This window comes from Oryctolagus cuniculus, chromosome 13, assembly GCF_051225735.1.
Source record: "Oryctolagus cuniculus isolate XC-2025 breed Fujian yellow rabbit chromosome 13, ASM5122573v1, whole genome shotgun sequence".
Classification (NCBI taxonomy): domain Eukaryota; kingdom Metazoa; phylum Chordata; class Mammalia; order Lagomorpha; family Leporidae; genus Oryctolagus; species Oryctolagus cuniculus.
In genome coordinates, this window is record NC_142879.1 from 98,976,423 (window position 1) to 98,991,930 (window position 15,508).

Sequence of the window (15,508 nt, forward strand, 5' to 3'; positions counted from 1 at the left end):
TGCAGTGTGATGTTCTAATACGTGTATATGTTGTGAAATGGTAACCAAGTCAAGCTTATCAACATATCCATTGTCTCTCACAGTTAGCTTTGTGTGTGTGCACCTGATGAGAAGCTTGTAGTGTACCATGCAGTAGGTCTCCATGCTGTTTGCTTATGCCTCCAGAGCTTATTTATCTGAACTTTATTATCAGCATTTTAACGTCTTCCTTCAGTCTCCAGAGCTTGTGCCCTTTAACCAGCATCTCTCCATTTAACCTCAGTCCCTGATCTCTAATAACCGCTGTTCTTTCTCTGTTTCTTTGAGCCTGACTGCTTTAACTTTTACCTAGAAATGAGACCTTGGAATATCCGCCTGTCTGTGTATGACTTTTCACCCTGTGTAATGTCATCCAAATCCATCCACGTTGTCGCCCGTGGCAGGACTTCCTTGTTCGGGTTGAATAATGCTCCACTGTATATACATACCACATTTTCTTTATCTACTGCTGGGCACTTAATCTCTTTTGGTGTTTTGGCGGTTGTTAATCATGCCACAGTGAACATGGAGCGCAGATAGCTAGCTCTTCAACACCCCAATTGAATTTCCTTAGATGTATACCCAAAGGTGGATTTTTTTTTGGGCCATGTGGTACTTCTATTTTTAGTTTTGTGAGTAACCTCCAGGCTTACATGACCTTCATGACCTTACATAAGGGCTATACTAATTTACACTCCCACCAACAGACCACAAAGGATTCTTTCCATCCTCATCAGGCCTCATGGAATAGGTTGCCCAGTCACTCACGGTTCCTCTGACACAGGCACGGACGATCTGATAGCTTGTTAGAGCATCTTCCTCTGAGTTTTCCTTTCTGGTCCTACCTTCAGACTGTTGAGGCAGCCTCTTGGATTGCTTTGACTTTTGGGTGCTTTGATTTAAAAGGGAAAGGGTGGGTGTTTGGTGCAGTGGCCACGGAGACACCTGCATCCCATATCCGAGAGCCTAGGTTTGAGCCTCAGCTCTGCTCCTTGAATCCAGTTTCTTGTCCGTGTACAGCCTGGGAGGCAGCAGATGCCTGTGTGGGCATTTGAGGAGTGGACAAGCAGATGGATGACCTCTCTGTGACATTCTGCGCTTCAAATAAATTATAAGAAATGAAGTTATTTTTAAAAAAGCAGAACTATAATCTTCCATTGTACATTAGAAACAAAAACCACAGATGACCTGACTCCTGTCTCACCCTTTCTCTTGCCTCTGGAGGAAAGCGTTCGAGTGGGAAGGAGAGACACTTGCTTTATAGGATTCATGAGCTCTGGGGGACAGGAGGTCCAAGAAAAGCCACAAAGGAAGGGCCAACCCAACCTGGATTCTACTGTCCATCTTAATTTCTGAAATTCTAACTAGCAATAATGAAAGATGGGTTCCAGTGTCCTTATTGAGCCTCTCCCCACTTGCCTTCCGATTCTACAGCAAGGGTGCTTGACCCCTGCAGTGTCTCCTGGGAGCCTCATGTCATCTCCTTGTTATCCAAACCCTGTCAATTACCTTGAGAGGAAGGGGAGGTCCACATTTGTACAGCAGGACAGAAAAAACCACCTCAAACTTTCGAAGCACCTCTATAACCTGTTCAGCATGCTCTCACAGAATTCTAAAATCTTCAGAAATTCTAGTAGAATTCTTAAGATTTGGGGGAGGAGCTTTTTTTTTTTTTTTAACCAAGGGTGATCACCTGATCCTTTAATATTAGAAGCTTATGACCCCACAAAAATGAACTTCTATTGGTCTCCTGTTCTTTTCATGCTTTTGTTTATAATTGGTTGGCCTGCTGGAGTTCTTGACATACTCAAGAGAAAAGCTTCCAGGGACGTCTAAAAATATTTTATAAAATAGAGTAAAACTTAAAGTGATCTGGGACCTCAGTAGCTTTTAATACAGTATCACATCTAAAAATCTAGTTTTTTTTCTTTCCATTTTGTGCCTCTACATGTTTTGGGACATGAGCACGTGCAAAATGAAACAGAGATACATACAGCAATAAAGATAATGACCTTTATTAAGGCAAAATGTGCTCAGTTGTGAAATGCGATTCATAGTGGCCTTCTGAAGGTGGTAGCTCCAGGTTCAGGAAGAACTTGCAGGCTCTGGGACAAGTGTGGTCTTAATCCTAAAAGCAGTGGGGAGAAAGAAAGCCCTCGAAATGTTCTCGGTAGAGAGGCTGTACAGTCACCCTTCTGTTTTTGCCAGTGATCTTTCTGGCTGCTGTGTGTGCAGGTGGACAGGGTGGTTGGTAGCCTGCGGGTTCCGGAGCTCTGGATAGGCTATTTGAACAGTGCAGGGAGCCGTTGGCTTTGGGATCAGGTGATCACACTGGAAGAAAAGCACCTGGACTAAAAGGATGCGATTTTGAGTTGCTGTGGAATTTCTGATGTTGGATATTCTTCCTGCGGCTCATCTCCCAGAGGGAGCTATTCCAACAGCCCCTTCTGGCTGTGCAGAACGCCCTGCCACTTACTGCTTTGCCAATCTACCCGGCAGGTATGTTTTCACAAGTCTTTCTGTCCTACTCAAAGGTCTGTTGAAAGTTCTAATAGGTATCAGATACTGTTTAAGCTCTTGCAGAATTTTTTAAGACATATTTTCTCGCGTGCTTTGTGTTTTCTAAGCCATTTCACATGGTGTGTTTTCAACTGTGGGAGAAGGTGGACAGCTGTTACCAGCTACATTTTATCCATGAGAAAAATGAGACTCAGACTAGGTAGCTGGCCCATCCAGGGCACTGAGCTGTGTTCTTTTTGCTTGGATGAGAAGAGACCCCAGGCCTGCCTATTCTTACCCTGCAAAGTCTGTGTGAATCGTGCAGGCAAGAGCTGCTACAGGAATTATAGTTTCTTTCTAGGGAAAGGAAAAACTGATCACAGAGCTCAAATACGAATCTCCAGCACATGCCCAAGGAGAGTGGCTTCAAGGGGGCTCCCTAAGCCTTATAAAGCGATCAGCTTAGGAGAGCAATGTTGGGAAGGCTCCTGACAGCCATAAAATTCCAAACATGGAAATGATTGCTTTGTTACATAAAGCATTCGTTCCAGCATTAAATAATAAAATAAACTCCTGACACCAGGAATGGAAACCATCACTGTTAAACTGGTTTGTTTACTCTGAGCTAATCCCAGCCATGGCAGTCGCTCTGTGGCGCACACGGTGCATCTTTGAGGACCACATGGCTTCCAGACACCCACAGCACTGGGTGACTCTGCACAAATTTCATTTGGGTCCGTGTCTACCAACCTGGGCCCAGCCTAAGATGGCGAAAGAGGAGCCCAAGGTGTCGTCTTTTGTCATCTTTACTTTTGCATTTGCTGTGTCACTTTGGCTTCATTTCCCTGAGACTCAGGTTTTTGTGCCAAAGCTGTGGACGGCAATGTAAGGAAGAAAAATATTTTTTTTCCATTTTGTTAAGAAAAGAATGCTCCCTTCTGTTTCCTAGGTATTGTTCAACCTCACTCTAATGTTTGCGCTAAGTGTTTTTTTGTTTTGTTTTGTTTTGTTTTGTTTTGTTTTGTTTTGTTTTGTTTTTTTCTTGACAGGCAGAGTTAGAGAGAGAAAGACAGAGAGAAAGGTCTTCCTTCCGTTGGTTCACCGAACTACAGCCGGTGCTGTGCCGATCCGAAGTCAGGAGCCAGGTGCTTCCTCCTGGTCTCCCATGTGGGTGCAGGGCCCAAGTACTTGGGCCATCCTCCACTGCCTTCCTGGGCCACAGCAGAGAGCTGGACTGGAAGAGGAGCAACCGGGACAGAATCCGGCGCCCCAACCGGGACTAGAACCTGGGGTGCTGGTGCTGCAGGTGGAGGATTAGCCTAGTGAGCCGCGGTGCTAGCCAGTTACACTAAGTTTTGTACTTTCCCAGTACCTTTCTTTTCTTTGTGACAGACCATACAACGATTTTAATTTCTACTGCTGGAATTTTAAGTTTTAAGGAACTGACTTGTCTTCCAATAGTTCTATAAATAGAAGTGTTCATACAGTAGAAAGTGTTTCAAAAGATCACTTTTATTTTCTCCTCACTGAGGTTATAATGTCAGCATTTGCTTTTCCATCACACGTTCTTACTCCTAAAATGAAAAGGAATTCAGTACATGAGTATTTTGAGTACTGAAGCATGGAAAATATGCAATTTGGAATTTTATGTGGAAAACACTCCTGCGAGGGATTCTGTGATTCAAGTCTTGGCATTAACAGCTACTTCTGGGGAGCAGAATCCTCTGTGCAGTGCATCTGAGATGCTCCTATGGATTGGAGTTGATTTCTAAATACCCTTGAATGATATTCCCTTAGCTTCCAGGTTCAAAGAATACTAACTCACGTGCTGTGAACCCTGGCTTGTGCCTTGTGGAGTAATAAACATGGAGACTTGCTAATGGAGAAGTGCCTCCTCTCTCTTTGTAGCCTTTATACGTTAGTTTACATTGTTTCGTGGTGAAGACTGTGTACCTATTACAGATCTACCATGAGGAGGAGAGAAAAGAAGCAGCCAAGTGATCATTCAGCCTGAACTGATAGAAAATGAAGGAGAAACATTATGCACTTGCTGTGTTTCCATAGTGATACCATGGCATTGAGGATAGGTCAAAACTTAGAAACCCAGATGGTGTTATGGGAGGAAAATACCCATGTAAAGTCAACCAGCTACTGTTCATCCATCCATCCATCCATCCTATCCTACCTATCTACCATCTGTATCTAACACCTGTCAGTCATCTGTCTGTCCATCTGTTATCCACCTATCATGAGTCTGTCATCTATAACATCTTTCTGTATCTGCCATCTATTATTTACCTATCATCCATGCTTACCTACCAGTTTTCTCTAGCTATCATCTATGTGTCTTTAAGCTTTTATTAGTGCAAAAAAAATCATTGGTTGTTTCAGAAAAGGCAGGACAGAAAGGCTTCCTACTAGAAAGCTTGCTTATAAATAGTGACAGTGAGAGTTTGTCATAGCCTGTTGGACCTCTGTCAGATGCTAAAGTAGTACTAGAGTTAAAAATAGACGGATTTTCTCTATGAACAAGAAGTGGTAGCAAAAGTATTTTTTTTTTGCCTTGATGATTTGGGAGCCTGAATGGACCTAGTTCCAGTACTACAGGCCTTGAGCCCTTCCTGGTGACGTACAAGTGGAGCTGTAGTATTATACACTCTTACTAACCGAACCACACTGTGAATTTTCCTGCTGTTTCCACCTGCTCATAGTATTGGCTGTGCATTTGCCTTCATTGTCATTGCCTCTTGTGTTCTGTCATTGATTTTTTTTTAAATTTATTTGACAGGTAGAAATATAGACAGTGAAAGAGAGAGACAGAGAGAAAGATCTTCCTTCCATTGGTTCATTCCCCAAATGGCCGCTACGGCCTGTGCTGAGCCAATCCGAAGCCAGGAGCCAGGTGCTCTCCTGGTCTCCCATGCAGGTGCAGGGCCCAAGCAACTGGGCCATCCTCCACTGCCTTCCCGGGCCACAGCAGAGAGCTGGCCTGGAAGGGGGGCAACCAGGACTAGAACCGGTGCCCATGGGATGCTGGCACCACAGGCAGAGGATTAACCAAGTGAGCCATGGTGCCAGCCCCCTGTCATTGATTTCTAAGTATCTCTGTGTCAGGGATGGATACTTAATGTTCATTGCTAGTTTGTGTGAGTGGATTCAACAACGTACAGTCCCTGATCTATAAAGTAACAGGTGATAGGACCTAGTTCTGTAGGACCAAGTCCCTCTTGCAAAGGCTTCAAGGATAGGCCACATATGTACCAGGGTACTTTAGAAAGCTTTGGAAAAACAGAATTAAAAGATGAGTTTATTTGGGTGCCAGACAACTTAAAAGTCCACGCCTAGCAGAGGTAGGTATTCGGGAAGATTTATGGAAATGTATTATGCAAAAGCTACGTATGAATTTCAAAGCTTCATGCACCGAAATAAACTCATCTTTTAATTCCATTTTCAGCAGACTTTTAAAAGTGTCCTCATATGTTACAAAAATAAACCACAACCACTCATCCAAGGCACCCCTATGATTTTAGAGAGTTGCTTGCTGTGGGAACTTGAAGCCTGCAGTTGTCCAGGCAGGGCAGGGTCCTGGGCTGGTCTTGAGAAGAGAGCATCAGAAGCAGGTTAGAGAACTGGGTGGCATGCCTAGGGGTGAGACGACAGGAGCAAAGCCAGGGCAGGCCATGCTGCCCCCTCTGGACAGACTGTACCAGTGTTGCCGGCAGTGGAGGATTCTAGGTGTGGTTTTAATAGGAAAAAAAAGCTTTTGAGTTAATCTGTGGTGCTGGGTAAGTACTATTTGGGCTACAGTTTCTCACCTATAAAATCCATTGTTATAAGAATGAAAGAGCTGATGCCATTTGGGAGAACTTTTTTCTAAAGGGCCAAATAGGTAGTTTTGGCTTTTCAGGGGACACAGGCTGCTCTAGCACTCCAAGGGAACAGGCTATGAGCCAGTATAACTCGTAAATGAAAGTAGACTGGAGGCTCCTTTTGGCTTGCCTGGTTTAGTTTGCTGACCCCCGGATTCCAGCAAAGTATGCAGTGTGTGGAAATAAGTATCTCCCTTTCCCTACTACTAGTTTTTAGAGAGTTGGAGAGCTTGGCATTTCTTAAAAGGCTTTTCTGAAGGTTTTCTATGTGCAGATTGTTGAGTGAACACATTTGAGTAATCAAGTCAAATAAAATGCCTGCTTTAACGTATCAAGTTATCTTCCTTTTTTTTTTTAAGATTTATTTATTTGAAAGGCAGAACTACATATACAGAGAGATCTTGCATCCACTGGTTCACTTCCCCAAATGGCCCCACTTGCCACTGCTGGACTGGGCAAAGCCAGGAGCTTCGTCCTGGTCTCCCACGTGGGTGCAGCATCCTAAGGACTCAGGCCATTTTCCGATGCTGTCCCAGACGCACTGGCAGGGAGGTGGATCAGAAGTGGAGCAGCCGGGACTGGGACCGGTGCCCATGAGGGGTGCCAGCAGCACAGGTGGTGGTAGCTTTACCAGCTCTGTCACAGTGCTGGCCCCCCAAGTCATCTTATGTCCCCTCTTCTCTGAGCTTTAGGTCTGAGTCTGTGAGGGGAGGAACTTGACATCCTGTTAGGACAACATGAACATCTTCCGCCTGGAGACAAGAGTTCTGGGATCTGAGACCATAGTTATTCTCTTTTAAGCTTAAGATCTTAATCATCTGAGCTTTTCAAAGGAAGGTAGAGTCCAAGATCCTTTGCTTTGAAGCTGGCCCACCCTGAAAATTGGTAGAAGACCACCACCTCCACCCCCACCCCCACCCCCACCCCGTATCTGTACTTACGTGCTCAAGTCAACACAACCTGAGCTGAACTTTCAGCGCATAACAAAATGTGAGATGAGGCTGGAGCTTCCTGGGGCTGTGGCTTAATTATAGAATTGTGCAAAGCCCAAGAAGAATGGAATGGCCAGCAGAGCGGGCTAGCAGGGGCCACCTGAGTGTTTCCCGAGGCTAGCATCACCTCTTGCCATGAGGCCGAAGTGGGGGCGCCCATGTACTGTGGCTCCCCAGAGGCAGCCTTCCTTCCTGGCCCCTGGCCCTGTTCTCTGTCTTAGATTTTCTTCTCTGGGGCAGCAGGCTGTGGTTTCGAATTTTTACAGCGTGAGCACGAGACAGAAATGGATGGAGCAGCAGCAGCACAGTTAACATGACCACTCGCTTCCTCAGTGGCTCTGTTGTTTTCCAAGGCTTAGGGGGAAACCATATGGTGAAGGGCCCTAAATCAGGGCAGCTTGGGGAGCTCGGAGCAGTTGCCTTGCACGGAGTCCCAAGAGGGCCCAGTGAATGGGACTGGGGAAGTCGTTTCTGTATCGCCACAGTGATCTACCCTTTCTATAAGGGGAGCTGAGAGCTTGTGGCAGCCGGAACCTGCCGCAGTCCCTCTGGTACTTGGGTCCTTTTCATCTCAAGTCTGCCCTGAAGCAGATCCGAGACTCCCCATGGAGCCCGGCCCCTTGGATTGATGGGCGTGGACTTCCACCAATGACTTGACAGATCCTGTGGGCTTCAGGGACTTTGTCTCTTCTAAACATTGATTTTATCCCGTTTCCTCAAAGCCAGACAGTCTCTCTTTTTGGTGGCACAAGTGTGGTGGTCTACAGAGAGAAACTGAAAGGGATCAAATGAGAAAGTAGACTTCATGGGCAGCAAGTTAATGCAACAACTTACTCCCTTGTTTTCCCCAAAAGCAGTAACAACAACAACAACAACAACAACAACAAAAATCCCAGCACATGTGGAGGTTTTTTGTTGAAAATTTGGATGTGCTTTTCAAATTGGGATTCAATGTGGCATCTCTAGGAAGTAACAAAACAGTTTCAATGGTTAGCAGCTACAATCACTACCATTGAGTAAAATGCACCACAAATATAATAGCTGGCCTGAGGCTTCCTATTTGTAGAAATAAATAAAAATTTAAAAAGATTCCTCTGATGGACAGTAGCTAACATATATTGAGCATCAAAAAATGTTTATCAGCTGGATATGGACTACAAACTGTGTCTTTCTGTTTATGGTTTCATGTTTGCAAACGGACCCGTCATTGTTGTGGGGGGCAGATGAGAGTAAGTACAGTGAACTTGTCAGTTCATGGAATGAGCCTTCAGATGCAGAGGGGCACCTGCGATGGTGAGCTGCCATCACTGGAAGCAGCAAGTCCACCCATTTGTTTATTGCAACACAGTAAATTTTCATTTGTTTGTGCTGTTTTAATTTTATAAAATGAAACTTGAATTGTTAGCTCTTTGAGAAATGATGGCTTGGTCAGAATGTTAGCAATAAATAAATAAATAAATTTAACATATTCCAAAAAGATTCAAGGGCAAAATCAGTATTCAGTGTACGGGCACATCTAATTGGAGAAAGCTGTTGCCTGTTAATGAAGATTATTTTGTCCCATACACGTTGTGGCTTAGCATATAGGAAAAAATGTAAACAAAGCTTTGAGCTCCCTTGTCTTCTGTATGTGAATTTGGTCATTAACATTCGAATTCTTGTGGGAATGATAAGAACCTTTCTCATAGGTTCTGGAGTTCAAGAGGCTTCCCCTCACCCCCAGTATTCTTTTGTTTTGTTGAATGATTTATTTGGTCCTAGTCATTGATTTTTTCAAACATATCACAGCAGTTTAAAGCCCTTGTGAGTGACAAGTCTGCTTTAAAAAGAAAAAAAAAATCTCATTAATGGAAGAACATGCCCAACAGTAATGGTGTTGACCAGCTATGGCCAGCTCAGACAGGTGCACACTCCATTGCTGATGAAGTTAACAAGAGCCCTTATAGACTGGGAAGGCTGCCTGCACCAGCAGAGGGGAACAAGATGGCAGGAATATAATTCCTTTTTTTTTTTTGACAGGCAGAGTTAGAGAGAGAGAGAGAAAGGTCTTCCTTCCATTGGTTCACCCCCCAAATGGCCGCTACGGCTGGAACTGCGCCGATCCAAAGCCAGAAGCCAGGTGCTTCCTCCTGGTCTCCCATGCTGGTGCAGGGGCCCAAGCACTTGGGCCATCCTCCACTGCCCTCCCGGGCCACAGCAGAGAGCTGGACTGGAAGAGGAGGAGCAGCTGGGACCAGAACCTGGCGCCCATATGGGATGCCGGCACCTCAGGCGGAAGATTAGTCAAGTGAGCCACGGTGCCAGCCCAGGCATGTAACTCTGTATCAGGTCAGGGCTGACACCAAGCAAGGAGGGACCAGTGATGAGCTTGCGATGAGCAAATGAGTTTTAAGTAACTCAAGTGCTGTGCTGTGTGGTTTCTTTACTTGAAGGGAGGGGAAGAAGTAAAGGTGAGCAGTGTACAATGTTTTCTTTTTGAATTCTGAGACAGTTGTAACTGGACGTCCTAGACTCCATTGAATGAGCAATTCTGTACATTCAAACCATTCTTAGTTGCTTTTTTTTTTCTTTCTCTTGCAGGTGATATCACACAGAAAGGATATGAAAAGAAGAGGTCAAAATTAATTGGAGCCTACCTTCCCCAGCCTCCGAGTATGTAAACCGTGATGAGTAGCATAAATCATGTAGCTTTAAGTTAACTGTGCCATGCAAGAGAATCAACCGAGGGCACCGTCTTTCTTAATCTTGAATTGGCATCAACTCTATCTCCTTAAGTGTGTATGCTCCACACATCTAATTCCTTTGTATGATCACACACATATTTTGTGAATACCGAAGGCACATCAGAGGTTTTATAAATGTGCCTAATAAATGTCATAGAGATCAACAGTCTGTCAATTCCTTTGAAATGTTATGGCTGCAAAATATCAGAACATTTGTTATTTAAACAAGTTTTCGGTTTACTGAGCTAATTATTGCTATTGATTATGGTTTAAATTAATGCAGCGTTTTTGTGCATGTCCTGGAGTACCAGATCGAAAAATATAGAAAAGTATAATGATTTCCTGCCTGGGATTCTGAAGTCGTAAAGGTTGGTTGTGTTTGGAGATGTGGTGAAACCTGTGTTATTAACTCTTAAAAAAAGTTTGAAGCCTGCTTCCTTCCAGCAGTTTTAAAAGGGCCTATCCGTAGAATCTCTTTGCACTTGAGCTGGAATCTGTAAATTTAAGGAACAAGAAAACGGTTGTCACCCTGGAGTTCCAACACCTGAATTCCAGTGTCTGCTCAGTTCAGTTCAAAGGATGACCTTGAAATCCTCTAGGCTTGAGGAATGGCTCAAAGCTAATGCAAGGTGTTTTGTTTTGTTTTTTTTTTCTCCTCAAGAACAGAGTGGCAATGCAAGTTTTGAAAGCTAGAACTGAACTCCACAGTTTTCATTGCTGAAACAGAATTTTACAAGGTTTCAGTCTGCAGCGTCCACACCTGCGTGGACCACAGTTCTGTCTTCCGGTTCCTCCCTGTGGTTCTGAGGCCTCCAGCTGTGTTCTGTTAGCCAGTGGAGCTCATTGTGCCAGGAAACGCAGCGTGTGCCTTGAGTTTCTTCTCTAGCTGTGATTTCGTTTCGGTGTTTTCGGACTGCCTTTTGTGTGTGATTTTTTTTTTCCTCGCTTGGTTCTGCAGAAAGTTGCCGTAACGGGGCCGTGGGTGTGCAGGCCTGACTTAGCCCAAAGGCCAGATTGATGAAAAGGAAGAGAATGGAAATGGCTTGGCTGGAAGCTCCTAGGCGGACGGAGCACGTGTTGTGGGCAGTGCTTACACGGTGGCCCGCCTTTGCTTCTCCTTCCCCAGGGCCGTCCTAGCGGCCCCGGCCCTCGGTGCATGCCTGCCTGCAGGTGAATTCTGCCATCCTGCAGGAAGGCTGACGGGCCGGCTGTAGGCCCCTGCCTTTGTCGGAGTCATAGCGGTCGTGCCTTAACCAAAGTGAAACAGAAGCAGCTCCTCGCTTTCCCGACAGGACGGTCCTCGGGGGTCGGCGCTGGCTCTGGGGGCCGTCGGTGGTCCCCTTGGTGGTCTGTGTGCTGTTCTGCATGGGGTCGGCAGCTCTGCTCAGCGCTGTAACAAATTTAAAAAAAACTAAAGTCTGAATTAATTAGTTTTTTTTCAACTTGTTACAGCAGCGAATGGAGCTGCCGTGGTTCGCTGTAGACTGCAGCACGGCGAAGGAGCGCCGAGGAGAACGTTCCGCGCTGCCCACGTCGGCGTGTGCGACATCCGAGACGCCGCGGCCAGGGAGCGGGCGGCCAGCGCCGCGGGGAACCGGCCTCTGTTTTACTTTCGTTTCGGTGAGCGCTGCTTTGCAGAAGAGAGAGCGAGCAAACCTCGGAAGACTGGCCACCCACCGCCCCGCCAGTCCGCGTAGAGGTGGGGCGAGGCCCCGGGGGACCTACAGGGGACCCTTGTCCAGGCGGCGGCGGCCCAGGCGCTCCCGAACCCCAGACCTCAGTGACTCGGGGCCCAGCTCGCTGTGCGTTGCTTTTGCTAAAACGGAATGTTCTTGCCTTCACAACCCTGTGGCTTGTTGGAACACTGCTTATAAAACGCTGTGGGAGGACGCATGCGTGACAGCTCAGGAAACTTGCTCTCACAATGGTTGGTCTTCTGCTAACTCGTGTCTCATAGCCCAAGATCCAGGCAAAGAAGGAATTGCTGCGTCTTGAACCCCCTGAGGTCTGCTAAAGACCGTGGCGACTCAGAGGTCTAGTATGAGCCCGGTCCAAAGGACAAAAGCACAGGGTTCTGGGGTAGAAAAGTCAAAGCAGTCAATCCCAGAGTGTGTTCTCAGGCGGCGCTCCTACTCGAAAGATCGGGATCACACTGCTGAGCAGTGGTTCACATGCGAGGCGTTCGGGAGGCAGCAAAGATTTCCATAGAACAAGAAAATGACGGTTTGTAGTTGTGTCCTTAGGTTCCCATTCAGGGAGATAACAGGAAACAGTAACCAAGAGACAGACTTCAGTATCACCGCTGGCCGCTGGGGGTCTCCCAAGGAGGTGTGGGAGGCATGGTCTCAGAAGCTTCTCCCAGCATCTGTCCCGCTGGTGAGCTGCCCCGCGGCTGTCAGTGCCTTGCCGGGAAAGGATGGAGGGCTGAGGAGCCCGCGACAGAGGCAGATGTGTGCTCTGAAGTCCATCTCAGAATTTCTGGTCACAGAAGTCACAGGAACAGAACCTACCTGGGAATGTAGGTCCCCTGAGCTCTGGGATACACCTCCTCCCCTGCTGTTCCCCGAAAGAAGAACCCACAGTCCAGTTCTGCATGGTATCAGGTCAGGACTGCATATTCCAAGGCCAGTGCACTTAATTCTAAGCTAGTGTTGTGGTTTTTACCAGTAATCTTTCTCTTTTAAAGAGTTATTTGGGGGCCGGCACTATGGCATAGTGGGTAAAGCCGCTGCCTGCAGTGCCCGTGTCCCATATGGTTCAGGACCTGGCTGCTGCTCCACTTCTGATCCAGCTCTCTGCTATGGCCTGGGAAAGCAGTGGAAGATGGCCCAAGTCCTTGGGCCCCTGCACCCACATGGGAGACCTGGAAGGAGCTGAGAGCTGGACTGGAAGAGGAGCAACCAGGACAGAAAACAGCGCCCCAACCAGGACTAGAACCTGGAGTGCCGGTGCCGCAGGCAGAGGATTAGCCTAGTGAACCGTGGCACCAGCCTCTACCTTTCAAATAAATAAATAAATCTTTAAAATAGTTACTTATTTGAAAGGCAAAGAGAGAGAGACAGAAATCTTCCATCTGCTGCTTTGCTCCCCAGGTCTAGGCCAGGCGGAAGCCAGGAGCCAGGAACTCCATCCTGCTCTGCCACATGAATGTATTGTAAAGGCCCAGACACTTGGGCCATCCTCCACTGCCTTCCCAGGCACATTAGCAGGAAGCAGGATTGGAAGTGGAGCAGCCAGGACTTGAGAGGCATTTCTGTATGGGATGCCAGCATCACAAGTTTTGGCCTAAGTCCCGTCCACCACAGTGCCAGCCCTGATCTTTATTTCTGAGAAGTTGCCATTGGTTATTCATTAATGGCAGCTTTATTCTCTGGAAAACACATGTTTCTTTTCTTTTCTGTTCTTTTCTTTTCCCTTTCTTTCTTTCTCTCTCTCTCTCTCTCTCTTTCTCTCTTTCTTTCTTTCCCTCTTTCTTTCTTTCTTTCTTTCTTTCTTTCTCTCTCTCTCTCTCTCTCTCTCTCCCCCCCCCTCCCTCCCCCCTCCCTCCCCCCCTTTCTTTCTTTCTTTCTGTCTGTCTTAAGATTTTTAGATTTTTTGAGAGATAGAGTTACAGACAGTGAGAGGGAGAACCAGAGAGAAAGATCTTCTGTCCACTGGTTTACTTCCCATATAGCGGCAACACCCGTAGCTGGGCTAATCCAAAGCCAGGAGCCAGGAGCTTCTTCCGGGTCTCCCACACAGGTGCAAGAGCCCAAGCACTTGGGCCATCTTCCACTGCTTTCTCAGGCCATAGCAGAGAGCTGGATCAGAAGAGGAGCAGCCGGGAATCGGACTGGCGCCCGTATGGGATTAACCTACTGTGCCACAGTACTGGCCCTTGCATATTTCTAATGCAGAGATTTTTCTTTACTGGCCTGATTTGGTAAACATGAGATCTGTATGAAAAATATATTGTTTTTCTATTTTAATCATCCCTATGCAAACATACAGTTTCCAGTAAGGGGTTTGTGTTTTGATGAACTTGGCTTTTTGACATTTTTATTTACCATAGAAAATATTAAAATTTCTGTAGGAAAGTATTGTAAAAATATTTCTAAGGTGTTGGGGGATACATGAGTATAAATTAGAATGGCATTTTGCAAAAGCTGATGGCTCAGGCTTGAGCTGCCAAGGAGTGGCCCCTTCCTGGGGGTGGGGACAATCAGGACAGTGTCATCTGCTGGCTTTTCACAGTAGCTCAGGGAGTAAGTGCTGTTATAGAGTGACTGGTAGTGACTCAGATGCCAAAGGAGCATACGTTGTCTTGGGCGAATGCTTTACTGCTGTGTTTTTTTTTTTTTTTTTTTTTTTTTTTTTTTGTTTTGTTTTGTTTTTTTACAGGCAGAGTGGACAGAGAGAGAGAGAGAGAGAAAGAGAAAGGTCTTCCTTTTGCCGTTGGTTCACCCTCCAGTGGCCACTGCGGCCGGCGCACCATGCCTATCCGAAAGCAGGAGCCAGGTGCTTCTCCTGGTCTCCCATGGGGTGCAGGGCCCAAGCACTTGGGTCATCCTCCACTGCACTCCCGGGCCACAGCAGAGAGCTGGCCTGGAAGAGGGGCAACCGGGACAGAATCCGGCACCCCGACCGGGACTAGAACCTGGTGTGCCGGTGCCGCAAGGCGGAGGATTAGCTTAGTGAGCCGTGACGCCGGCGTACTGCTGTGGTTTTGATACCCTTTGAGAGTGTCCCTGAAGGGTTCATATGTTAGGAGCTTGGTCCTCAGGGTGGTGATGTGGGGAAGTAATGTGACCTGTAAGAGGTGAAGCCAAATGGGAGGTGAGTAGTTCCCTACGAGTTCTGTCCTAGGAAGGGACTAGCATAGTTTTCATGGGACCCTAGCTCCCTCAAGAGATTACAAAAAAGCAACACTCGGGGCAGGTGTTTGGCCTAGCAGTTAAAGCCATCCCTTGAGCCATCTGCATTCCATGTTGCGGTGCCTGGGTTGGAGTCCCACTTGCAGCTTCCTGCCAGTGCACAGCTTGAGAGGTAGCAGGGTGGTTCAAGTAGTTGAGTTTCTGCGGCCTACGTGGGAGACCTGAATCAAGTTTCTAGCTTCCAGCAGTGGTCTGATCCAGCCCCGGCTGTAACAGACTTTTGGGAAGTGACCCAGTGGGTGGAGCGCTCGCTCTCTCTCTCTCTCTCTTAAATTCTTTTTTTTTTTTTTTTTTTTGACAGGCAGAGTGGACAGTGAGAGAGAGAGAGACAGAAAGAAAGGTCTTCCTTTTGCCGTTGGTTCACCCTCCAGTGGCCGCCGCGGCTGGCACGCTGCAGCCAGCGCACCGCACTGATCCGATGCCAGGAGCCAGGTACTTATCCTGGTCTCCCATGGGGTGCAGGGCCGAAGGACTTGGGCCATCCTCCACTGCAC

General features: G+C 46.9%; 1 protein-coding gene across 4 annotated transcripts in view; it reads left to right on the forward strand.

Annotated features, from left to right (window-relative positions):
• Positions 1-15,508, forward strand: part of DIP2C (DIP2 acetate--CoA ligase C (putative)) — a 488,945-nt gene that overhangs the window by 254,269 nt on the left and 219,168 nt on the right. For 2 of the 4 annotated variants that reach the window (XM_008249365.5, XM_008249366.5), the window contains exons 2-3: positions 9,959-10,030; positions 11,554-11,721. In XM_008249365.5, the coding sequence (XP_008247587.1) occupies positions 9,959-10,030; positions 11,554-11,721 (240 nt within the window). The remainder of the gene's footprint in view (positions 1-9,958; positions 10,031-11,553; positions 11,722-15,508) is intronic. The other 2 variants (XM_008249368.5, XM_089311833.1) reach the window with 1 other exon arrangement.